This window comes from Gavialis gangeticus, unplaced genomic scaffold (genome assembly GCF_001723915.1).
Source record: "Gavialis gangeticus isolate Ggan-Ray unplaced genomic scaffold, GavGan_comp1, whole genome shotgun sequence".
NCBI lineage: Eukaryota > Metazoa > Chordata > Crocodylia > Gavialidae > Gavialis > Gavialis gangeticus.
In genome coordinates, this window is record NW_017729031.1 from 4,701,806 (window position 1) to 4,728,969 (window position 27,164).

General features: G+C 39.8%; 1 protein-coding gene across 1 annotated transcript in view; it reads right to left on the reverse strand.

The window, feature by feature from the left end:
* Positions 1-27,164, reverse strand: part of GALNT13 (polypeptide N-acetylgalactosaminyltransferase 13) — a 259,112-nt gene that overhangs the window by 16,585 nt on the left and 215,363 nt on the right. Inside the window, exon 9 of the mRNA XM_019522794.1 lies at positions 23,861-23,995. Coding sequence (XP_019378339.1) covers positions 23,861-23,995 — 135 coding nt within the window. The remainder of the gene's footprint in view (positions 1-23,860; positions 23,996-27,164) is intronic.

Consider the following 27,164-nt stretch of genomic DNA (forward strand, 5'->3'; position numbering starts at 1 on the left):
AAACTCTTCAATTAAATGTCCCTTTAAGTGGCCAACACCCCTATTGGCTAGCTCTTAATCTAACTAATCACATTAACGACTGGGTAACTCCAGCTTCCAGCAGTACATGATTTGTCCACATCCTGGTACATAAATTCCTCTTTTCATAAATAAAATCAGTATTACTGGGACTTCAAATATAGGACAATTGGAAACATGGAGAGTCATCTGAGAAACTAATGACCCTAGTCAACCATATCTTACCAGAAAAGCACACATCAGACTTTAAATGTCTTGTTATATCATATTTTAGATGATTAAATATTGTTCAAGGCCATGCCTATATTGTAGCCTGGAAATATGTGTAGTGTATGTGGGCGTTCTTCTGTAATAACTAATGTAGAAAAGCACTTACTATGGCATCTGGTGTATCTCTAAGATGTTACTGCATCTCAGAAAAAAAGCTGCTTAATAAAAACCTAGTGGCAGATAATATTTTACATTTTTATAGTGCCTTTTATCCTGAAGGTCCCACAGCACTTTACAAACTACAGCACTTTCATTTATTATCAATGGTTCACAGAGCAGAGTACCGACCAACTGCTGCTTAGCAACAGCATATGTGTTGAGGTAAAGGGATGGGAAATTTGAACATAATTTTCATTGTCAAGCTCCGAGTTATGCAAGAAGCAAAATGCAATCTTAAATATCCACACAAAGCCAAGAGGACCTGGTTCTGAAATGTCATCTAAAAAAATCTTTGTGCATTACTCAGTTTACTGGCCTCAACTATATGGAGGGCTGAGTCGGCCCTATTGATATTTGAGCCTAATTCTAAAGACATGAGCAAACGACAAACCTCACAACACAGGTTCAAGCCTGTTAAGGTCCAGATGAGCTGATACAGCATAATGTTTAGATCTATATCCAGCTTGCATTGAAGACAAAGGGAAAAAAAAGACTGAGAACTAGGTGAAAAAATCACTGCTGAAGATGAACCTTATTACGGAGAAAACGAGTGAACACACAGATATGTAATTTCCCTCAGAAGGAAAACAAAATAATTAGAGACTTCTGTTTGGGGAATACAATATTTTGAACCAGAAACACTAAGTTGTTTTTATGCATATAATAATTATGCTGAATAAAGAACACTATGGACTAGTCTTAAAGATAATACTAAAATATGGATTTACTGATGAATTACCATAATAAAGTTACAGCTAGTGGCATTTAACTCAGTGATTTTTAGTATATTCCACATCATCCTTTGGTGGCATTTAGGAACAACTAAGTGACACACTGACAACGGCACTGCCATGACAACTGACCTGTATTTCAGCATGCCCTTGCCAATGCAGTTAGTTAACTCTTTTTTAATTTTTTTTTTAAGACGCTGTTTCTCCACAGACTTGAGTGATAGCTGTAATTACATTATCCAAACTACTGCTGGGGATAATACATTACAGTTCACACTGGATTGACATATGTCACACTTCAACATTTTCCATGGTGCATAATTTCTACTGGGAATATTCCTTAAGTAATTTTTCCCCAGAGTTCTGCTGCTCAGTTTAAAACAAACTGTTATGCAATTTGCAAAGAAAAGCATACATCTATTACACTAAATCATTGAGGGCTACTTGATACTCATTCAGCACTGCAAGATAAGGTATCTCTGTCTACAAGAGTAGAGAATTAGCAGTGTTAACAGAAGTAACTTGTCTATTAAATAACCTTGTTCAAAGCATTAATGATACTTCACTTATATGCTTTTAAGATCATTTAAACTGCTATCATTCTATACTATAAAACAAGAAATGCAAACATGCCTAAAAATGATACTGCTGCCTTCATCAGCTGTTCCCTTGTATTCAGTATGCCATTTTATGTTAGGTTAGCATATCATTGAGCTTTTCAATTGTCTCTTTTCTATCAGTGTTTATGCTATTACAAAGGAAAGCTTCTTGAACAACAATAAATTACTGGTTAATAGGACATAAATACAAAACAATTTAGAATTTCCTTTTAAAGTCCAGCACAAGAGTGATTATTCTGATGCAGCTTTATTTGTATAAACATTCAGAAGCATAAGAGCAATCCACTGTATCTCCATACTCACCAAGTGTATGTAAATAAATATTCTGATGAGCAAACAATTTGCAGGCGTTGTGACAAAAATAATCAAACAGAAGTTAAAGATCCTTTATTCTAGCAATTTTGCTATGTAATTATAAATATCAAAGTGATGGAAAATAGTGAAGTGTTATCAAGCTGTTTAAAGGAACTGATTGTTATGAATGATTCATTTTATTTAAAATGGCACCAATTAAATGTTATTTCAACGAAAGGTGAATTATCATTTAGAAAAAAAATTAGAATACAGGACTGATAAAAGCTACTTCCCTGTGTATCACATAGTATTTATGTTGCAAAAAGTATTTTTTTTTGCAATGAAATATATCTCAGATTATTTTCCTCACTCAGAAACATTGTACACTACAGCATTTTAATTTTACAATCACGAATATATTCTTTTCCAGAAAAAAAGGGCTTAGGAACAAGATTTAACCAAAATATTATTTACTTTAATTAAAGTTTTTTCCTCAGTAAGAATAAAGAACCTACTCTATGAACTCTAATGCATATATTTAACTTTTAACATGAGTAGTGCCATAAAGTAAAATCCTATCTTCCCCTGGAGTTGGAAATTTGCCATTGACCTCATTGTTATCAGGATGCCATCCAGGACTCCATACTCTCATGCCAGAACGAAAATAGGGGTATGCCTGTGGGAGAAGAAGTTAAGAAAAGAAATAAGGGCCCAAGTCCTATTTACATTACTGAGCACGGCCCCATTGCTTTCAAATGGGTTATTTCAGTAAGTAAGAGAAGTGCTTGGCACAGGATTTGATTTGCTATGATTAATTCAATTACAAATGGTTCTTTAAATTGCCTATTAAAAGTAGATACAGTTTTTGTAACAGAAACACTTCAAAAAGGTAACTAGGAGTTTCTGAGTATATTTAGCTTTACTTTCTTGTAAATGCATATTTACTTGATTACAAGGATTTACCTCCATTTAACATTTAACAGCTGTAGCAGTGGTGGAAGCTCTGGCCAGGTCCCAGATGCTGGGCCAGACCTGCCACTGCTGCTACTGATCCAGGTTGGGGATGGAGAGGGGCCACGGTGTGCAGGAGCCCAAGTAAGCAGTAGGAGGAGGCCAAGGCCTCAGAGGCAAGGGGGGAGATGGTTGGGGAACAGGGCAGGAGGCAGCAGGGCGAGCAGGTGGGGGTGGGGAGGCCTTGGCAGGGAAGATGGGGGGTACCAGGTAAGCAGGCATGGGAGGGCAGGCAGCAGGAGGGGCAAGTGAGGAGGCAGGTGGCAGGGAAAAGGTATAGGGGGAGAAAGGGGTGCGGGTCAGGCTGCTTGCTTCTCTCACCACCTGCCTCTACTGCCTCCCCCACTGTTGAGGGGTATGAATTGAAGACGACCCTCTAGTGATTAGGTTCCATACACAGAGAATTATAACAAATGTATAGATTTATGCATTTTCTACATATAGAATCTAATTCTTTGGGAGTTGTCTTGGATTTGGGTAAATATGGTACTTTCCATAAGCTACGATCTGGCCTAAAACCATATAATATTTGTATAGTGGTTTCAAATATTAATAATTAAAACAACAATAACAACAACAGCAACAAGAAATACTAAGATAAGAAAGGGACTCAGCTGCATTTAAGCAGCAGGAAATGAAAGACAGTGTTAAACAGGAAAACAAATAAAATTGTTATATATTAATTGACTTTTTATAATACCAACCTCTGATAATTTGCTAAAGGAAATAATCAGTGGGGCTGTAAAAAATATTCCTAAAAACTTCCAGCCTGGTGTAGTTTCTTAACATCCACATTTGGACAGGGCTACCATTACAAGTCTCCACAGTGGGGCCATGAGTTCCATCGTCTATTTTGCTTATTGTTAGACACGACCGGGTGATTAAATGAAGAAATGTGTGGGTCTGCATGACAGAAAAATTGTAAAAGCAAAAGTAAAGACAGCAAGCACGCACATATAGGAATGTTCGACCACGTATCTGTAACAGGAAAACACCAATTGGTGCACTCAAGTGTAACCATGCCTGTGAGCACTGTTCTATTGGTAGATGACACCCAGAAAGCTTACAACATACAGGTACTTTTAACTTCAAATATGAATATGCAAAACCACAGATTTCGGCATGGATCTTGCCAGAGCACCAGGAGGAACTTCCTTGGTCTCAGGGACTTATCTATGTGGAGCTCTATGCAGCAGCAAGAGCTCAGTGCAAGTGAACAGCAAACCATTATCATAAGGTACAAACAAAAAACCAGCACATCTGACAATGGCTAGACAAGTGGTGAGCTGCTGTTTACTACATCAGTAGTAGTTGTCTCCTCCTCTCCCCTCAGTTTTGTTTATTTTATCTACCTGTTGTATCATCAGGTGCTAAGACTGGGACAGGGACTGGGCCTTTTTGTTGCATATATATCTAGTACATAACACAGTGATGCTGATCTCTGTTCATTCTTCTTCTATGAAATAATATCTTAAATACTGATACTTAATAATATAATTGTAATCTATTTTAATGAACTAATGGAAATGATGAGATAAGAATTTGTGACCCCACATACTTATACTAATTTATTTGCAAAATACTATTATATCTTCAAGTCTATCTTCTCCCAAACTGCAACAACAGTGAATACTTGCAGGATACTCAGGGTTACGTCCTTTATCTGGGTCATCATTTGATACTATTTATTTTTGGTTTTCATGTTTCAGAAGTGTATCGTGATAAACCCCATTAAAAAAGGACATTTTCTTGTAACCTACCATTTCTATAGTGCTCAGCAAAGAACTTTATGAAGACTCTGAATGTATCATTAATGTACCAGTCAGTCCCTTCTGTCTCACAAGAGCACTCCTATGCCAGTGTCTTAAAAATCACAAATATACCTTACATAAAAGTCCATACTTCAGGGACTTACTAAACGAAGGAACAACAAGTCCATTTGAATCAATCCCAGGTTTGATATTTTTCAAATCTGGACTATGGACATACAGTCAGGCAACTGGATAATCCACCTGACTTTCCTTTTTTGTGGCTACCAACTCAGGTTTTTTCTTATCCTCTGTCCAACTCTTATCATCAGTGTGGGAAAGGTTAGATCTGCTACTTTCCTACATATTCATAGTATCTTTGGGGAAGGTGGATTCCCTCCTTCATATTTTTTACCATCATGAGGCAAACCTAAGTGAATTTGCCCAAGTTACACTTTCACATTGATGCAAATATTAATTTCAAAACGTATTTGAAGTAGAATTAAACCTCATAAAGGAAAAATGGGGGGCAGTTCCTAGGATCCCTGTGATCCTAAACTAACAAGATTTAGACTGTCCTGTGGATGAATAACAGGTTTCTGCTGGTAATATAGAAGCCAGGTTTCTGCAAGAGAATAAACTGAAAGTATATTGTACGTAAATAGCTCCTATGAGTACGTGTAAGATGAATGTAAAATCTACAGAACAGTGGTATTCTGCAAACGTGTACAGATTGTGTGTATGAAGTTGAAAAAGCTGCTTCTCATACTTGTTGTTTACAATAAGCAATAACTTAACTATAGTAAAGCGTTTTTAGTTAGATCTATTTCGATTCCATACAAATGTTTTGTAGGTGGTGAAGTGCAATGTACAGAGTTTATGTAAGCTCTGGGATGTCATTATGTCCAACAGGCTTTTTATTAATTTTAGACTTAAAAAAGTAGAGTAATTAAATACTGAAAGTACAGTACTCACAGAAATTACAGCCAACTTGAATTATAATATAACATAAGACTTAAATCAAAATATGACTTAGTTCTACGTATAGCTCATTGCAGACATCACATTTTTTCTGTAAAGTAAAAAATAAAATACATACAGAGCCTGAAAACAATTTCAGGAACAAATATCCTTGTAATGTCACTTTGAGTAACCAGCAGGAACAGCAATTTTTGTTTTTGTTTCATTATATATTTACTTTACGTTCACAACTTTCTCATCTGCCTACGAGTCTAGGAACAACACTTACATAAACCAGTTACTAAAAAGATATAACAATCTCCATGTATTGCATGTCTACATACATATACTATATTAGATGCATAACTTTACCACATTCAAAATAACTGCAGATGCAGTTATGCAGTATTTTAGTAAGTATAGTGATATATTTCTTTCTCTCAGTCATCTAGGGTTAGATCTTTAGCTGGTATACATTAGCATAGCTGCTATGACTTCAAAGGAGCAGTGATGATATATAAGATGTTCTCAGTGGGAATGGTCAGCCTGGCTCTTTTGACTTGAAATTATTGGCTCCATAAGTTTAAAAAAAGATTTCTCAGTAAAATTGACAATTATGGACTGGTAAAAGCAAGTTAACAACACATCATCGTACTACAAGTTAGTCATAACTGCAAAGGATTATGAGACTATTTAGATAAAAGCTAGTTGATCAAATTAATGTACATCTGATGTACATATACTTTTATGTCTTTCCCATAATTGTTTGTCCTGGACTGGAGAAAATAAACTAGTTTTGAACCACAAGTGCCTGTTTGTGCCCCACTGAATTCAGCGAGAGCATTGCAACTGACATCAATCGGCTCAGGATCGAAACCTAAATGAGGTTTCATTTCACAGTCCAAAGGATATAATGATTGAATTTGATTATTATAAAGCAGATCTGAAAAAATCCATGAAGAATACATGATAAAGGACCAAACTCTGTCCTCTGACAAAAGGTTCCAATTTATATCCCTTGTACTCATTTAAAAGAACAATTTGATCCAGTGTACAAGAGGTTAGTTATATGTGTTCCTTTAACAACAGGTTTGGAAGTTGAAACTCTGCATCATCATCCTCTCTAAAAATGTTTGTATTCTCCATAAAACATTTATACTACAGATATTGTACAGTCAATAACTGAAAAGCTAAGATGTGTTTTTGTGAAACACGGGTCTACTGAAAGGTACTAAGTAAAGGTCACTTTTGAACAACACCACTATTAGGAGAGAAAAAAAGAGATGCTAGACTAGAATTTATCACAGGGATTGCAACTATTAGAGTACTTACCTCAAAGCTATATTCCCATTTACCAGCAAACTGGCAGGAGCAAAGAAATATGAAATAGTATAGGAGCCAAACAGTGCGTCAGGAAAAACAACTCTTTTGTTGTTGTTGTTGTAAAAACCCTTACCTTACCTTTCAGTGTTTGCAGATTTATCCAATAATATCACATAATGAAAATCTATTACGTAATGTACCAAATGCTTAAGTCTTGATTTGTGCACTATATGCAAACTAAGATAGGTATTATTTTTCTAAAACACAGCAGATTTACAACAGGAAAATATTTACAATGTTCGTTTTCCTTGTGTACAACACCATATGTTGTAACCTGTTGTAGAAGACCACTGTATCATACAACAGAGTTGTCTGCATGCTCATTGCTTTTGCCAGTTACATGAGCAAAAGATGCTATTGCTTTTGCCAGCTGCATAAGCCTAGGCACGGGACGTTTTGTACATTTTTAATATGTTCTTGATGGATCTAAGTACTGCTACAGGATCAATATTACATAATAATTCAAACCAGGAGTGCCAGATAGTCTTAGGGTACGCCTAGATTGTGCAGGACAGTGCCACATAGAGATACTGCCTGCTATCTCTACATGCAACAGCTTTGGAATGGAAAATAATGTAGCCAAATAGCTTATTACCTGACATGCAACATTACACTAATGAGGCTATACTGCTTCTTGTTCTAGAGCTAGCACAGAATAGCTCTGCACATCATTATACCATGGAGACATACCCTTATAGATGGTAAACCGCTCAGATATTACAGCACTGGAGACCAAATAAATGACACAGACTGTGAAGTTTTAGGGTTTGGCTTCATTCTGCCACCTACAATGTAAGGTGAAGAATTTGAACTGGCTATAAAGCTAGCAAGGTAAAGCAAAGAGGTATCTATCTACATAAAACCATTCTAACAGATACTTATTAGAAAACATATTTCAACCAAAGTTTTATAGGAACCCTAAGGCAAATCTGAGAAATTCCATTTTTGTCACATCTTATGGATAGCAACTGATTTGTAAAGTTGCTCTTGTAATTTAATTGACAGATTTCAGAGGTGTCAAGCATCACAAATCAATGAAGAAAAAGGACACATTAAACAAAAATCAAATCCAATAAATTTCCTGCCAAGATAGAATTGCATCCTGTAGAAACACTGAAGCTAGCAAATGCTGGAAACTGCTATTTTGTAACCCCTTAAAAGTAATTCTATATTAGAAACAAAGCAGGTTGATCAGAACAGCATAACCTTGTAGAACAACACAGTAAGGTGATTTGCAAGCTGGGAGCTGCAACAACTGCTTTTGTTGTTTTCAATGGCAACAGGAGCTTTTTATCTGGAATGCAGCTTAAAAAAAATTAGACCCTCTCTCTATGATCAGTTCTTGCATATAAGAATTTTTTTACCTATAAAGAAAAGAATTCAGGTTGTGCTCTTGTTCTGTATTGATAAGAAGGATGATCTAATTCAATTTGCCTCAAGCAGGATCTAATTCAATTTGCCTCAAGCAAAAGTGGTGATGCTAAAGCAAGGATAGCCTTCTGGGAAACAGCATGCAATGGGGATGAAAGGTAGCGTGCCCAGTTGCATGTATAGAATCCTTGGTCACAACTAGCAGCAGCCAGCATGATGCGACCACAAATTGCCTGGTCCTGTATACCCATTTTGATGGGTAGGTACATACATGAAACTCAGATTCTCAAAGTCTAGCAGAGCTAAGAGAATGTTTTTGTTCAAAAACTTTTTTTTTAATCAAGAAAGGATATTCTGGCTGACAGAACCATTTCAGAAATGCAAGTTAAACTGCGTGAACTGATCAGGTCAAAAGAAAACAATATAAAACAAATAAATCCTAAAGCAAATCAAAGCATGTTGTTTGCTAAATCTGAAACAAAGCAATCCCATTTTAAATTCAAAATGGCATTCTTTTTCACAATTTTACTTCAATTCTATAAAAAAAAATCTAAAAAAGTTCAAACGTAAAATGAAACATTTTTTGTTGTAGGTTTGCCAAAAATTGTTTTCATGCTTAACCAAACATTGTTTTCAATTCCTCAGTACTAAAAATAAAACAAACTGGTTATTTGCACAGCTTTATTTCGTGCAACCCCATGTCTGCTCTCTCTCTTCTCTCTCCTAATGAGGGGAACTTAAGGCCCAGTCTAGAGACTGCCAAGTCCACTTTCTAACTAGAACTAGGACAAACTGTGTTCTTTGTAGTTTTGAGGATTTCATCCTAACTGTAAAAAGTTTATAATAAAAATAAAAATTGCATTTCAAGATAGGGCATGTAAGCAGCTCTGGACAAACAAAACATTTTCTGGGGCATATAGTGGGTGATTGCAATCAATCATTTCTTTTCTCCCTTTACTGAACAAAGGGCCACAGGTTTGCATCTGGCCCACAGAACTGCTGGATCCAGCCTGTGGGCATGGGGATATGGTGGTATTGGGTGGAGAGAGGCATTGGGTGGCTGTGGGGGTGATACCCATACTGCCTGCAGGCACAAGTGGCAGTGGCAGCGACAGCTGGGTTCTTGTGCCTACCCATCTCTGATTTAGATCACTGTGGCCCACAGCTGGAGACAATTGCTACCCCTGTACTAGATCACTAATCTTTGTTGTTGTTTTTGCTCTTGTTTCTATCTGTAAGTCCAGTTTGTCTGATGATGTCTTTTAGAAGAAAAATCTCTGGTAACTTGCTAATATTAGATAGCTCCTCAGTCATGTTTACCTTTAGTTTGCTTAGGAAGAAGGGATTTCAACTCAAATGTATTTGTCTTTCTCTTTAAGATGAGGGCCTATCTGGACAAGTTTAAATCTTGTCTCTGAAACCCTAATGACACTACAACAATTTCAACATCTATTGGCGTTAATCAATTTAAGTGCAGTTTGCAAGGCTCTAATACATGCTGCATAATGTTGAAGTTGGACCCACTCCATTATTTCACTGGTGTGCTGTTATATATCAATCCATTGCAGATACTTTGCAGACTAGCAAGGTCCATTTCATGCTTGGAGGCAGATGCTTTAGTATCTAAAGCTTAGTAAGTTTTCTTAAAAGATACTGGGTGCATCTACACATAAAGTTCATGTGCCTGAATAAACTCCAGTGCAGGTTGCACTGGAGTCTATTGCTCCCAGGTGCCATGTTTACACATAAGCCTGAGACTGCTGGCACGCTGAGCCAGGTCAAAGCAGCCTCAGCTGGCAGAAAGCTTGGTGGGTCAGCCTGTTAGCCCAGGGCTGCTCCAACATGGCTCAGTGTGTTGCAGAGGGGCTGGCTGGGGAACAAGAGTGCTCCAGTGCAGGGTTAGCAGCAGGCAGCCCCACACTAAAACCCTCGTGCCCCAGCCATCTTCATCAACATCTACATGTGCATTGTGGCACATTAAATAACACTGCTACAGGACAGTACTTGTGTGTACAAGTACTATGCTACAGCAACACCCATTAGTTTACTGCAGCCTAATAGATGTGTAGATGATGAGACTTTACTGTGGAACTAATTAGCCAGCTCCGCAGTAAATGTCTCATACAAACATGCCCATTAGGAACTTTTTGGAATCTTGCTAGGGGCCTAAATGCCTTTAAAATTTGGTCCATGAGACCAGATCTTCAGTGAATGGTAGTCAGTCTAGCACTAGTAATGACTACTTCAGAATTATATTTTGACCATACAAAGTAAGTGATTTTTGGTATGATAATACGTGTGAACTTCATAGGGTTGTTTTGGGCATGCATTCACCGCTAACAAGAAATTTATGACCTCTGATGACAAAGACTGAAATCTATAATCTGACTCCTCCCACCAATTCCCCCCACTTAAAATGTGAGAAAATCTAACCACCCTCTCCTCTAAAAACATATACTAATGCAATACAAAGCCTAGAAATTTACCTAAGTAGGAACGAGGAAATGGAGACACATTACATTTGCATCCATGACACAAATATATACTTTTTTCATTGCATCTTTGTTAAACATGAGTATTAAAGTATTATGTCTTATGCACCTTATTTACATACCACACTCACCTTTTCCCAGAAAATTAACAATTGAAAACAATTGGGAGGGGGCGTTTTACACAAGGAAATGGATTCTGAATGCCATAGTTAAAAAGAAAAATCTTTTTTCTTTCATTCTCCCTTCCCCAAAGAAGGCGTGGGTTTTATTTAGGGGCATGTGGTATGAAAATGAATATGGCAATTAAAAGCATATAGAAATATAGTCAATTTGAACCTTGTTGCTCCTGAAACTTCACATTTGCCTTTCCAAGATCTTTGTGCATTCACCTGTGTAAACAGAATGCTACTGTTGCAACAGAATGACTGCAAGTGGCAGTATACTCATTTTTGGGGTTCCACATTTAAACGTTTGGATGATTCTTCTGGAATTGGGGCAGGTGGGAAAAAGACAGTGAGAGCTCCTTTCTGCAACAAAGGATCAGTTAGACAGAAGCTAAACAGCTGCAGCACAGAAATGATAACAACTACTTAGAAGAACATGCAACAGTTCAGTTGGAGGCAGGTAGCAAAGTGCTGGCCATTACTACCTTGCCACTGTGATGGTTTGATTCAAACAATTCTGTTTAAAAACTGCAGTGAAAAGATCAGGGATCAATTCATAACCCAGTGTATATGTTTTGTTGACCATGGTTGCTTTTAGTAGTGACAATTCAGAGCTTCAAGGATTGCAAATGGCCCTAATAACTGATGGCTCATCACTACCATAGATGTTGAGCAACATAGTTCCAACTCTGTTGGATCTTGAAGTCTTACTTCTTTCTAAGGCAAAACTGAATAAGCATTTGATTCCTGTGAAAGAACTAAAACAGGATTTCAAGACATCGTGCTAACTTCAGATGTGCTCAGCACCTTTCTGGATCAAGCCCTTTTACATGAAATTCTGTTTTGATCCTTTTAGACACTAACACTTTCCAACCTTAAGTTCATGATACTTATTGCACTTTAAAAGGTTCAGGAGTGAATTTAGTGTTCATGGAAGTGAAGGGCTGCTGTTACTGAAATGAAGGCCGGGGCCGTGTATGACATCTCATTTCCACATCTTTCACCAATGTAGCTCACTTCTGACCTCCAACACCCACACTATTTAATGCTGTCTGTCCTACAGAAACCAGAAGCTGTCTATTGTGCCAAACCATGTGGTGGCTTGTGATTGCTATCGCGTTCCAATTTTTCATCTAAACTTGTTGTCAAAATGTGATCTTGGCATTAGAAAGCATGCACAGGTTGTGGCTGACTAACTGAACCAATTAAAATACCGTGAAGTTTCATTTTGAAACATTAAGAAATGGGAGATCTGCATGTCATTTCTCAAAAATGTTGATTGTTGCTAGCTCAAAAAATAATCATAGCTGTAGCTAACGGAAAGACAATTTACAAATTTAACAGCTCGCATGGACAGACATATACAAATGGCAGTGTAATTTATATCAGTCAATATACCAACGTTAATTACAGTAGGATCAGGAGTAGACAGACACGCATCTAACTGCCCCTCACATATTAAGCAGCTATTATGTCAAGAGTCTAGGGACGGTGCCCACTTGCCACAAACATTCCTTTTTACTTTGTTGCTAGTTTATTTGTGCACAAAATGTAAGTGAAAGAATAACCAAAAGTTATGTTATGTTATTAAAATGTTTAGCTAGAGTTCCTGAGAAGCTGTGTTAATTAAAACCCTCCAAATTAGTTATGAATTTAACAATGCCAGTTTCAAGAAGTGTTGTTTTCCATTACCAATAACTTGGAATGATATTTAACAACAGCAGTACCACAAGAAAAGAAAATTACCTGAAACTGTCCTGTATTGCGACAGCAGTGTTTGTTATAGAATAAACTGGTTACCCGTCACGCTAACTTGTAATGCCCAAAGCACAAAAGTCTCTCCTAAATCCCTTCAATTACAAGAGCCATGCACCAAACTCTAATTCAGGCTTAACTGAAAATGGCCTATATTTCAGTTCACTTCTACAGCAGGTGAAATAAAAGCAACAGAAGCAACAAATGCACACAGCTCAACAGAAAAGATGAAAAGGAGTGAACAAGAAAGGACTGGCTTTGAGAAAAGCTGTTGCACATGGTTCCAAAAAAAAGAATTACAAGCAAATAATTTTATTTTATCTATATTACTATATTATGGGGCTGCTGCTTTCTGCTATTGCAGAGACTGCAAAGGGACTGAAACTGTCTTTTCTTTCCTATACAGTATAGAGTGGAACTACTAGAGTGGAACTACTAGATTTTTGAAGTGCCATAACCATAAGGAGCTGCACCATTTTGTCCTGCAGACTTTGAGAGTCTCTAAATTGAACAGTCCTAGCTATTCACTGTACAAGGAATCAGAAATAGATCTTCCAGGAGTCAGTCAGTAGACCAGTCTTCAGGAGGTTACCCTCAGATGATGAAGTTTATTCTTTTTTACTATCCTCCAAATCCACATCAGGCTGCTAAGTGATTTAAGAAGGTGGATGCCTTAAAATAGCACTTCTTTGGAGCAGACAGAACCTAGAATTCCTGTTAAAGAAGTGACAGTGTTACAGTACAGACAGGGGACAGTGGCAGGGGGAGGAGAAGAATGAAAAGAAACTCTCTTGCAGGACAGCAAAGAAGACTGCAATACTAGGGATGCAGTAGCAACCTCAGAACAACTCACCTTCTGCACTGTCCCCTAGTGAGAAGGATTTTCTCCCCTAGCCCAGCCACTTCCTTGGAAAAGAGTACTGGACAGCCCAATATTAAGGCTAGGAACAGTTGTGCCGTATTTGGACTACAGTCCATGACATAGCCGTACAGTGAAAGCAGGCGGAACACTACTAATAAAATCCAGCTATATCCTAAAGCAGAAAGTCTGTAACCTTAGGTCCAAAGAAGTTTGGCAAAAGCACTAAATGAATATGTTCAGACATTGCTGCTGGCCTTTGAACTGTTCTGTGGAATTACTGGTTGCATGGCGCTCTGTACTATAGGAGGTCATAATGAAATTTGCATGTCTCAATGAAGTGTGCATGAAAATCACTACACTTTTCAGTCTCTCTTTGTATGACTCAAAACTCTTGAGCTAAGAACTTTTCATTTTCTAATCATTTATAGGATATGACCATCCAAAAGCTGAGGCACAACCCTGTGGCTTGAAGACTTGGCTCTAAGTATAGGTTGGTCAATTATTTCAAAGCATCAGAGCACTACTGACCTACTTCGTGAAGACAGAACAAAACCTCTGGCATGGGAATATTGCTCAAATATATAATGTTCTAAAATGTTTCCATTACCTTTCATATTAACATTAAGGAGTTGCAGATCCTTTTAGAGACAAATATTCTGAGTATGATGTATTCTTCCCAAAAACTGATAATAAAGAATGGATCACAAACAGCTAAACTACTGGTCTGTCTGAGATACAGCTGTCTTGGCCCTTTGCTTCTCCCTGCAGCCTGGAGTACAAGGCAGTGCTGGGGAGAGGGGCTAGACTTTCTTGGCCTGGAGACAGTGAGGAGCTGTGGTTTGCTCCATGCTGAGCTGGAATAGTAGAGTGCAGCCCAAATGGATCTGCCTGCGGTTGTGGGGGAGCAGGTGGGAAGCCATTCATGCTGGGAGGCTGAGGGATGGAAGGGTAACTTCTATCACTAGGAACTGTATAAGCATTTGTAAAACCAGTCTAACCCTTCTTGGTCTACAGTTAGAATCTCAATGGACACAGTTTAAATTTCCTTCCTGCATACCATTTTTAGACCAAACTAAGCACTATGAACATCTGTACATATAGTGTTTGTATGCACCCAGAGAGAGAGAAAGAAAACACAGAAAAAAGCCAAAATGAAGCACAGTTAAATAACTTTCATTAAGAAAATAAGTTTACAATAAATACAGAAACTGTGCTAGGGAAAAGGGTTAATTAAGAGTTATGATTGGGGCCAAACAAGAGAGTTCACAGCAGTCCACCTACAAGAACACATAAATTGTTAAAGGTTCGTTAGCCTTGTAACCTGTCTCCAACAGTGGTAGGCAGAAGAACATAACAGACCCCTTCCTGTCTTACCCTATGATTTGTACTAGTTGTCTACTACTGTGTACTAGTAAAGCTTTGAGCCTTAGGTTGAATGCCTGATTATTGTGTAGACCCCTGATGGACCTATCTTTCATAAAACGTCTAATTCTTTTTCGAATCCTGTTTCAAAAGTGACTTTCACAAGTTACTTACGCACTGTATAAAAAAGTATTTCCTTTTCTTTGCTAAAAAGTGGTTAAGTTCAGGGGTCCAGTGTCCCTTAGTTCTTATATTATGACACATATTGAATAGTTTGCTCACTTTTTCTTTTAGATCCATTCATAGATTTGTAAACTTCTCCCATATCCCGTTAGTCACCTTTTTTCCAAGTTGAAGATCACTACCCTTTTCAGTCTCAAAACTCTTGAGCTAGAAACTTTTCATTTCCTAATCATTTATAGGATATGACCATCCAAAAACTGATGCCTGCTATATAATGCTTACCTGAAGAGAAAAGAAAGCTTCACTTTGTATTTAATTTCTTAAGGCTGTTCTCCAAAAATAATGCCCTTTAAACAGTGCCATACCTTTGTCTTTAAGAACACCAAAGACAATAACGCTCTGCATACATGGCAGTATTCTGGCTAATATTCTGATGCTGGGATTTAGGAATTGTATAGCCAAGATATTTCTTCCTAGTTTGGATCCCCGTTTCATTTTTTTTCTTGATTTAGAGACACAAGCATGCAGCAAGTCTAGTTTTCTTCTCATATGACTACAATTTCCCCAAACAGTAAAGTACCTACCTTGTTTTTATAAACACATAATATATATGTATATGCAGGTGGGCACACACATGTGCACACACAGAGAGAACAGTATTCATGAAACAAATGATTACTCAGGCCTTAGGCTCAGGATCACAGCTCTGTGGTTCTTGTTGGAAAACAGTTTACCAAAATATGGTCTTAAGTTATCTCTAACTATACAAGAATTCACATGAATATACTGGGCTGGAAAAAAATCTTCTGGAGCTAGATACACAAAACAGGAGGACATAGAGATGTTTCTGAGGTTTTTACATCTAACTTATCATTTATTTTGGTTTTAGTAACCTGGAACATTATTATTATTACTTTATTTCTGCAAAGAAACAGAACCAGGCATTATTGATTAATAATATAACATTCCTAGGAACATGGTATATACAATAGAAATTGGAGGCGGGGGGTGGGGATAACCCTCCCCAGCTGGGGTAAGGAAAGGGTATTTAAAAGAAATTGTACCAGAACCCACTTGCATAAGGTAGACAGAAGATTGCGAATTTGTGTATTTTATCTTTACGGATGGAGTCTAAAATTATAAAAATATGGATGTTTTCAAGGAGGCCTTCTGTTACACCTTCAAGCTGGGTGATTTAAGCAAGAAGCGGTTTCTAGAAACCACAAGCAGTCTGGCTCTAGGTAGTGGTTTGTCTTTTAGGCTCTAGGGCATGAGCTGGGCTGGGTCCAAAACCTTTTTTATTTGTTGCTTCTTACTGGGGGCAATGAACCGGGTTCTGAGGTAAGGCCCCCTTGTTAAATCTACTTTTCTGCTGACTTAATTCCTTTTTTGGCTCCTTGCTTGGAATCTTTCCTTATCTATGTAGAGTATTACAAAAGATCAACAGGCTGCATTTGTTCTTTGGATAGAATAATTTTTTCAGCATGAACTATTTATCTAAATTAAAAGGGCAGCACAGCTCAATTAATTTAGTTTTGCAGGTAAAACAGAAACACATTGTGGCCAGGTGCAGGCATTACACTTCTTATGGTTCAGGTGGTCGGAAACCTTCCTTCCATGGAGCGCTCATGTTCCTGCTGCCTGGCCCAGCCTCCTGGGCTGCCAGTGTGTCTTCCCAGAGCTCAGCAGCAGCTGGCAAAACACACTGGGCAGCCCAGGGGGTTTGCACTGGGCAGTGAGGACATGAAGGAAGGACTGGCCCCACTGGAGCCCGATCCTTCCTTCTACAGGGCTGGGCCTCCCCTGGTTGGTTGTCGGCACAGGCCTCCAGCCCTCTGCCATCACTGCAGACCCTTCCCTGCACTCAACCCTAAGCTTCCAGCAGAGTCCCAGACGGCATCACCACAGCACGCCCAGCAGCCTGGGGGTTTGTTCCTGACAGCCAATCAGGGATGGTCCTCACTTGCCTGCCCTCAGCAATCTCTGGCATGCTGGGAAGAATGCAGGAGCACTCCTGCTCCCTTGTCGCAGCCAGGGCAGGCATCTGCTTGCTCCCTTCCCCCCACCGAAGGGCAAATATGCATTGCATTCGCTCCCGATCCATTTGACACAGTTTAGAGAAACCTGCCTAGATTGGATTGAATCTCCCTCAGGCTTTTTGGATGTCTGCACTTAGTTAGCCCTATATACATCTGTACATCATCTGACTGTGAAGCCTTGTGAATATTTCTTTTTTATTAGCTCCATCTAATGGTTGAACTTATTTTTACAAGCTGCTTATAAATATTCCATTAAGGATGTCTTATGTTAAATCCTTTTCAATAATAAAAAGGGAACATATATTTAGTTTTAAAACAAACAATGGAAAATTTGTGACAATGGTGTGTGTGTGTGTGTGTTAAGGACACGGAAAGCAAAGAGACTTGAAAGCAATGCCTTTAGGACTTTACGTAACAGATTTAGATTCTGATCTTAGATTTGCAGACATGTATCACTGTGTAACCTGTTAAATTAGCTACTGCCTTTTCATATTTTAGGAGGGAGATCAAATTGAAATTACTTTGCTGAAATTTATTTTAAGTGACTTCATGCTGAAATATTTGGGAACGAGAGTACCCTAAAGTATTTATCAGTGAAAGTGCTTCTTTGTATTTGTTGAGGGGAAATATTTTTTTCTGGGAAAACAATCCATTTTCAAATGAGGGGGGAGGGAGAATACATTTGAACATTTAAATAATTTAAAAATAGGGAAATTGGATTATCAGTAAGAACAGTTGCACAGTGGGTGAAATTCTCCCCTGACCGACTCCTGTGGGATTATGCACCACCCCTCTATATTGTTGCAAATGCTAATAGGTCAGATGCTGAGAATGGAAATACAGTAAAGGTAAGTCCAGGGGAAAGCACACATGCTTATTACTAGACTTGGACAATTCTTTCTGCTTCCACATGAACGTGAGACGACCTAGTTTTTATATGTATGCCAGTCCATTGGTTGTAGCCTCATTTCTCAGTCTCCAATGGTATATGAAGGCCAAGTGGAGTGTTTACTTTAATTCAGACTCTTCTTTCACATATTTTCTGCTTATTCTCACTGCTATATACAAAAAAATTCAGCTTAAACAGTGTTGGACCTTATACACTTTCATAATGTACAGCACCTGAAGTCTGGGCCAACTGATGTGCTTTAGTTTATTAGTCTCTGGCTCTGGGTAATTTAAATTGCCATTAAGATTCCACTTGTTTCCAGTTAGTAATTCACTTGAGTTTTAGTCTGGTAGCAGTTAAAATATACACACAGGCTGCAAAATATTTTTTCAATACACCAGATGACTTGGATTAACTAGGTCTGACTGCTTATGCACACAAAAAAGAAAATAAAGTGATAAAATAGGTCACTGTGAACATCAGGATATTACTGCTGAATTTTCCCCATAGGCTTTTCTCATCCTTCCCTCAGATTCATTCATGGATAGAGAATTCCTTTTTCAAAAAACAATTAGTTAATCACAGTTTTATCATTCTGATGATGCCTGAGATAAATCTAAAACACCCTAATTCTGTAGCCAGAAAAAATAACATTTTGATTGCCATTGTACTTTGAGGCAGAAGGCAGAGTATAATATTGTATCTTAGGTCTGGGACAGACATTGCATAAACTGGTTTGAGCCAAATCAGTGAAGTCTGATACTACAGTCAACCAGGTTTATCTCAAACCAGTTTCAGCCATTTTCAAACTGATTTATGTGCACTGAACTTCTGTTCTGTTACAGGTTTGAACCAGTTTCTGATCACTTAAACCGGTTTATGTGTAATGTCTGTCCCTAACCTTACAGACTAACTAAATCAGAGACATATAGTATAAACTTTCACAAGCCCAAGCCAACATCTGATGAAGTAAGTGTAGACTCAGGAAAGCTTATGCTATACATCTTTGTTTTAGTTAGTTTATAAAGTACAAATCTACCCTACCTTCTGCCTGACTTCAGACCAATATAGCTAACTTCATCTCATTGTACTTTAAGACACAGAACCATGTACATAGTGGACATGGTATAGTACTGCTTTGTTTTAAACAATGATGATACAAAATGCTTCCTCAGTGAAAGACTGCACTAATGCCAGACCCGACAATGCTAACTTGATGAAACAGCATCAGTGCCCCACAAATCTTTTGAACAGTCAATCTAACATGATTCTGGTTCTTATATATTTTCTCCCGATTGTAGTAGCCTCTTAGTGAAGAAAAAAACATCTAATATATCCCTATTCACTACCATTTTCCCTCCAAATATAACTTTTTAAAAAGTGTGTGCTAGGGGGCAGCAGCTTAAAAAAGCCAAGTTGAAGATAGTGGATCTGGTTCCCTCCACAGAAATCTAATATAGGTTTTAATCGGGAGGGGATTGAAGGGGGTGGAACATTAAAATAATGAAGCAGTAACTCCCTCTGTACCTGTTTTCCTGGAGAATTTAGGACAAGGGCCATGAGTTACCCCATGCTACTCTTTTTAATCTGTTCTGAAAATAGTCAGAAAAGCAACTGCTATATCTATACATGCTATGAAGGTGCTTATTCTGATAACATACCTTACGTCTCAGACAACATCCTTGGGCGTGTGTAGACAAAACAGGGGCCCTAAACTGAAGTGGTGGGTTTTAAAAAAACACTGCTTCAATTTAGGGCTGATTAAACCCCCGTGTTGTGCACACACCATACTTGCCTCTGCAGTGGGGAGGAGCGGGCGAGCTGCTGGTGGGTTGAGTGGTCCCCAGGCTGTGGAGGAGTGCTGGTGCTTCCCTCCATGGCAGCAGTGGACTCCCCAGGCAGCACCTGCCCACAGGCACCCGGCTTGGGCGGTCCTGGGTGGCACCACAGCTTGAAAAGGAAGCACCAGCCCCCCGTGCAGCTCAGGCAGGCAGGCAGGCGCTGGGAGGGGAAGATCAGGCTCGCCACTTTTCTTGGGTGGAGTCTGCTTTCCCATGCTGCTTCCAGGCTGCCTCGAAGGAGTTTTAGTTTGCTGCACCCCAAGTCATTTAAGGCGCATTACGCTGACGAATTTCCTACAATGGCTGGAATTAATGCGCAATACACCGCTGAAGCATGCAAGCACCAACACTAGGGCTGTGCGAAGCTTCACCAGCTGTTTCATTTCAATGCTGTTTTGACTCGTTTCTAGCTCGAAACAGTGAAATCAAAATGAAACTAAAGGCTTCGAAACAGCCTCAAAACGAAACAAGGCCAGTCGAAATGTTTCGAAAGTTTCAAAATGTTTCGAGTTTCAAAGCAGCAGCCAGGGGTGGGAGGCAGGGGAGAGCCAGGTTTGCACTCTGAGAGGCTCCGCAGTCCCATGTGGCTCAGTCCGGTGCGGAGCGCAGCCCTGGCTCTCCCCACTTCCTGCTGCTGGGCTGCGCTCTGTGGGGCTAGTGGAGCCAATTGGAGCGCAGCCGGCTCTGCCCACCTTCCGACGCTGGGATCTGCTCCAATCGGCTCTGCCAGGTCCATGAAGCGCAGCCCAGCAGCAGGAGGTGGGGAGAGTCAGGGCTGTGCTCCCCGCCAGGCTGAGCCACATGGGGCTGCGGAGCCGCTCAAAGCGCAACCCCTGCCTCCTACCACCTGGCAGCTGCTCCCCTAGCGCTGGCTGCTGAGTTTCCCAGTGCTCGGGATGGAGCCCAGCTCGGGGAGGCACCTTCCCCAGCTGGGCTGAGTTTCCCAGTGCTGGGGACAGAGCCCAGCTGAGGGAGGTACATCCCCCAGCTGGGCTGAGTTTCCCAGCACGGCGAACCACTGGGAACTGAACCCAGTGGTAGGAGGTGCTTCCCCCAGCTGGGCTCAGTTCCTCAGCGCTGGGTCCCAAGCAGCAGGAGCAACCTCCTGTCATCTGGCAGGCAGATCGGGGGCTGACCCGAACCCCTGGGAGGGCTGCAGGGGGCTTTGCCAGACTCCTTCTGGAAGTGCAGGGCCCCGATCTGCCTGCTGGATCACAGGATGCTGCTCCTGCTCCCTGGCTCCTGTTTGTCAGCAGCTTGAGGTTCAGTTTCCTAGAAACTCCTGAACCTATCTCCTTGAAACTTGGCAGGCTTCATGCCCTCAGAAGCCGCTACCATCCCTGCATGTTTCATCAGAATCAGGCATGAAATGACAAAGTTACTGGCCATTTCGTGCTTCACCATTATAACCAATCGGTGAGTGCTTCCCCATTATAGCCTATGGGCGAAAAGTCGAAACAATGTCGAAACAGCAAAACCGTTTTGATGAAATGGAATGGAACAGTGCTTTCAAAACAAAATGAAACTCTAAACAAAATTCTGTTCCATCGAAACAGAAGTCAAAGTGGAACGCTGCTGTTTCTCATAGCCCTAACTGACACCATTAAAGCGGTGCAAAAGCATTTAGCCTGCTTTAAAGTGTTGTACACACACACTTCTCGTTTAGTCTACGCATGGCCCTTGTCACTTTGGCACATGAAAATCCTTAAAGGATCAAAGCTAATTATCTTGCTTTTATCAGCAATCTAATTATCAGCATTTATACCTCTTGCTTAAATAAATATAAACATTCCTATTTATAAGAGGACAGCAGCTTTATAATCGGTTCTTATACAAGAGTATATTTTAAGAACTTTCCTCTCAGAAGATCTGGAACTTTACCTTTAGGAAATTTAAGGATCAATCCTACCCACTGGGAGGCAGTGGCCTACATGCTTGAGCCAGTGTGGGGTTCCATTTGTTTCAGTACAGATCAAGACTTACGTAGGGTACTACAGAGGTTTTCTTGGTGATTATAGCTGGTCATGATTTTTCAAATTTCAAATTACTAAAGAAATTTCACAATTGAAAAAGAAAAGGCAAAACATTGCTGAAGATTTCCTGATCCTTCTCAGTTTGGGAGTGATACAAGTTGCTTGCATTTTTTGAATTAGAATACATTTGAAATTTAAAAAACAAATCTTAAAAAAAAAATCCTTCTCCATTTCATGTCTGATTGAAATATACCATGTTAATAATATTAAATGCTCAACATATTCTATATTGAGAACTAAAGCATTTTAATTTATTTTGCACTAAAATAACAATATCATAAATTAACCTTAAAGTGGGCCAGACTTTTAGAAAGCAGAGCAGTCCTTCAGGACAACAGAAGTGGGGAAGGGATTGATTAATTGTAAGTTTTGGACAAAAAAAAATGAACTCTAAATAATTTCAATCAGCTGTGTTCATCTGTAAGGAAAGAGAAAAGCCACTGAGGACAAAGACTAACTCACCAGAGTTGCAAGCAGCCACCCCAGCCCCGAGGCTGCAAGGAACCATTTAGGGTTCCTTCTTCTCCTGGTGTTCCCGGAGGGGACGGGGAAAAAGCCTGAGCTCCAAGAAAAAAGAGACCTGGAGCAGGCCAGTGAGGGATACCTGGAACCGGAAGTTGCTGACTCAGCCAGAGAGGTGGCAGAGACGACTGAAGGCACAGAGGGAGCAGTTAGGAAGGTTTTTCAGAGAGGTAGTGCCTGAGCTGCCAGAGAAGATACCATGAAGGAGCAATTCTCAGGGAAACTGAAATTGCCACAGGGCAGTCCCAAGAGACAAGCAGGGAAGGAGGTACTGTAAAGATCCTAATAGCAGGTCTGAGAAGAGGTACCATAAAGACTGGACTATAAGGGCAGGAAGAAGTCAAAGTTTGTTTTCTTTTCTCTTTTCTTTGAAGTGGGAGAGGATTCCTCCCAGATATAGCAGGATAGTGAGATGAAACTCTCCGGACAATAGGCCAGGAAAAAAACTGTTGAAATACAAGTCAGTTCCTTGTGTTACTTCAAGCCTGGTGGAGGATAACCAGGCTCAATGTGGTTATTGAGTTGTCAGACCCAGAGGCATAAGAAATGTCTAGACAGCTCTGAGGCTGACTATACGGGCTGTGAATTAACACCTGGTGGTACAGGCGAGGGTGTAGGGGTTGGTGGAGCCCTCACTACACTGAGGCAGGCATCAAGACCAACAAAGTCAAAAGCTACATGCCCAGGCATTTCTTTTCTTCCTTAACAACAAGTCGTGGCAGGAGAGATCATCGGCGTGTGGAATGTTCCATCAAGATGTCATGGTGGGCTTCAGACAGCTGGCCTAAGTGATAAGACTGTCTTAGTATAGAAAAGAGAGTGAGAAAGAGAGGAAACCACCAGAGACTGACTGAATACAGAAAAATTGAGGCAAGTATCTGGCCCAAAATAGGTGGGTAGACCTTGGTGAAAGCCCTGCTTTGGACATCATCATTTAGTACTTAATATTCCTTATCTCACAGGCCAACATAAGGTTATTATATGTACATAAGAAAGCGACTACATCATCACTCATAGGTTATAATATAACACAAAAAATTTGCTAAGAATAGCCTGCTTCTACTTCAAACAATCCAAATGTCATTACAATGTAATAATGGATATGTAACAATGGTCTTTATTATTCCATTCTTTTTAATATGGAATTATATACCTCAGCATCATACTCCCAGAGTTGATTTCCTCTCATATGATGGCATTTCAGCATGATCACAGGGCCATTGAGTCTAGAAACATCCAGGCATAAATCATCTGTCCGTATCTCTTTGTCAGCTGTATAAGAAAATACCTGAAAACATGAGACAGTTAAAATTATAAAGAATTTAAGAAACAGACAAGTTTAAATTGTTGCTGAGTTGTAGCATACTTCATTTTCAGGTAAGGCACTAAACTACAAGCAGTTCCTCCTTTTATGTTAGGGAGCCCTGAAAAGTACTATATTTTGTCAAAGTGACATGTTCTAAGTTTGAGAAGTAATGAACGTACAGCCCTGGTGAAATGAAGACTGTTAATCAATTGCTTAGATTTTTATTTTGAGAATACCATTAAAAAGCACAAAAGAAATTAATAATAACACATACTGATGTTTTCAGAAAGTATTTTGTAGGATGATTTTTAATTTTTTTTTAAATTGTCCCAGTTATTGGAAGAATTAGAATCTTTTGATCCTAAGCACTTAACTACTGGTATTTAATTTCCTGTACTAAAGACCATTATACTGGAATAAGTGAGAACATTGGATCACCTGAGAAAGTTATGAGTAAATTAATAGGAAAATCATGTCACAATAAACAAAACCATGTCAAACTGGTGCTATTGGAAATTCATCCCTACATTATAATAATATCTTAAAAGAATGTTAGTGAAATCAGTATTTAAAGCTATTAGAAAACACCAGGATGGAAGTAATGGTAACTGAACAAAATTATTACTCTGTAGAGTGCATCTATATGTGCGCTTTACTGTGGAGTAGACTAATCAGCAGTGCAATAAAATGTCACCATTTACATATGCTTCCATGCATCCACACTGTGTCCAGTTCTGGGCACTGCACTTCAGGAAGGATGTGGATGAGATCGAGAGGGTACAGAGAAGGGCCACCCATATGATTAGGGGCCTGGAGGACAGACTCTATGAGGAGAGACTCCAGGAACTGGGTCTGTTCAGTCTGATTAATAGAAGACTGAGAGCTGACTTGATAGCCACTTATAAGTATGTCGGGGTGGACACCAAGATCTAGGGGAGCAACTCTTCAGGAAGACATCCCTTGGGAGGATGAGAACCAATGAGCACAAGCTAATTGAGGAAAAATTTAGGCTGGACAAAAGGAAAAACTTCTTTTCTGTAAGGGTGACTAGAATCTGGAACACACTTCCAGCAGAGGTGGTGTAGTCGCCATCCTTGGAGGTGTTCAAGAGGAGGCTGGACAAACACCTCGTTGGGCTCATTTGAACCCAATAACCTCCTGCCCATGGCAGGGGACCAGACTTGATGATTTTATGGGGTCCCTTTCAGTCCTTTGATTCTATGATTCTTTGATTCAAGGGTGCAGTAAACTAATGAACTATGCCATAAGACAGTACTGTCAGTGAGTACTATCTTACCGTGGAGTAATTAACTGCAATAAAATGCACATGTAAATGCTGATCGTGGGTATAAACTGCACACGGTCAGCCCAAACAGCCAGAAAACAGACTCCTGCCTGCTTCCTAGCCACACGGCTGTGCAGTTTCAGCACCCTCATGCCTCAACCAGCCCCTGTGCTGCCCAATGCCACCATCTGGAGCCTGGGGCTGACCCCTTCATGCTCCCTGCCAGCCCAGGGCCTGCTCTGCCCCAGCTCAAATTGCTGCTGTACTGGGCATGTGTAGATGCTGTGCCCTGGAGCAGTTTACTCTGGCTCAAACTGCTCTGGAGTTTATTGCTTTGCATGAATTGCAAGTGTAGAAGATCTAATACAGTAATGAGATGCTTTGACTCTACTTATTTATCCAAACATCTTCAAAACAAACGAGAAGATTTTGATGAGACTGTTAAGCTGAGCCCATACAGAGAACAATAACTATTTGTTACAGCCATGTTTTAATATACCAGTAATGGTTCCATACAAGTATAGAGTATTAGTTGAGATACAGGAGTTCTTGAACAAGAACTTGGAGACTTGCAGTAGATGGAAGGAAGCTAAACTGGCATTAAGTCGCCTTTGCAATCCTGGGTTCAAGTTATTTTTCCTGATCCTGTGACCACAGAAATTTTTCCTTAGCCATATCTACAGAACACACTGTAATCCTGCCAATCATGCTGAAGGGATAATGGGCTCTGCATGCTTTCTATTCCTTAGTTCCTCTCAACCACTGATGGTACTCCCCACTAAAGGAAGGGCTTTGTTTTATTTATTTTAATTTGGGAGCAAAGGAAGAATATGAAGCCAGTCTTGGACAATCACATCCAGTGCTTGTACTATCTTGGTAAGCCACAAATCCTAGAAACTCTTCTAGCTCTTTCATCAAGCTCTTCTACAGTGCCAGTTACCACATTTTCACTGCCAGCTTTTGTGATTATGCATCTCTCCCAGCACTGACCTAAAAGGAAAAGTCTAAGTTCAGGCACTCTCCCCTTAGAACCCAGATAACGGGAATCAGTGGTGCCAACTGGTCCTCCAGCACCATCAGTTCCCCTAGCTTCACTTAGAATGGCTTGAGACACAGGTCAAACAGCTCCTACATTCAAGTCAACAATATCAATGCATCTTATTATTACTCAGAAGCCCTTCTTCACCTTCTGAAAAAAGCCTGGTACTGCCAGCATACTCTCTTAATGCTTTGGGTTTTACCATTCTGTTTTATACTTGTCATCACTACCAAATGATATGCTCTCCTCTGCATCTGACTCTGTGTCTTGCAATAGGTGTTAATATGAGTTGTAGCCACTAATACCTCCTTTGGTGAGCTAACTGTACAAGAAAGTAGCACCTAACCTTCCAGCTCTTCAGCCCAGTTGAGTAGCATGTGATTGGTCCATGGGCCCAATCCCGTATGCCCAGGTATGGCTACAGAGCAACTTTTCGCACATCAAGTCTAATCCTACACATGCCAGATCTGGCTCCAGAGCAAATCTGTGGGTGCTGGATCCAACCCTACACACATCAGATCCAAATCCACACTCACCAAATCTGGATGCAGAGTGACTACATGCATAGAACCACAGAAAATCAGGGATGGAAGGGACCTCTGGAGGTCATCTAGCCCAACCCCCTGCTCAAAGCAGGACCATCTCCAACTAGACTGTCCCATCCAAATCTTTGTCTAGCCGGGTTTTAAAAACCTCCAAGGATGGAGATTCCACAACCTCTCTGGGTAACCTGTTCCAGTGTTTTACTACTATCCTAGTGAGACAATTCTTCCTAAAATCTAACCTAAACTTCCCTTGCTGCAACTTGAGACCGTTCCTCTTCTGAA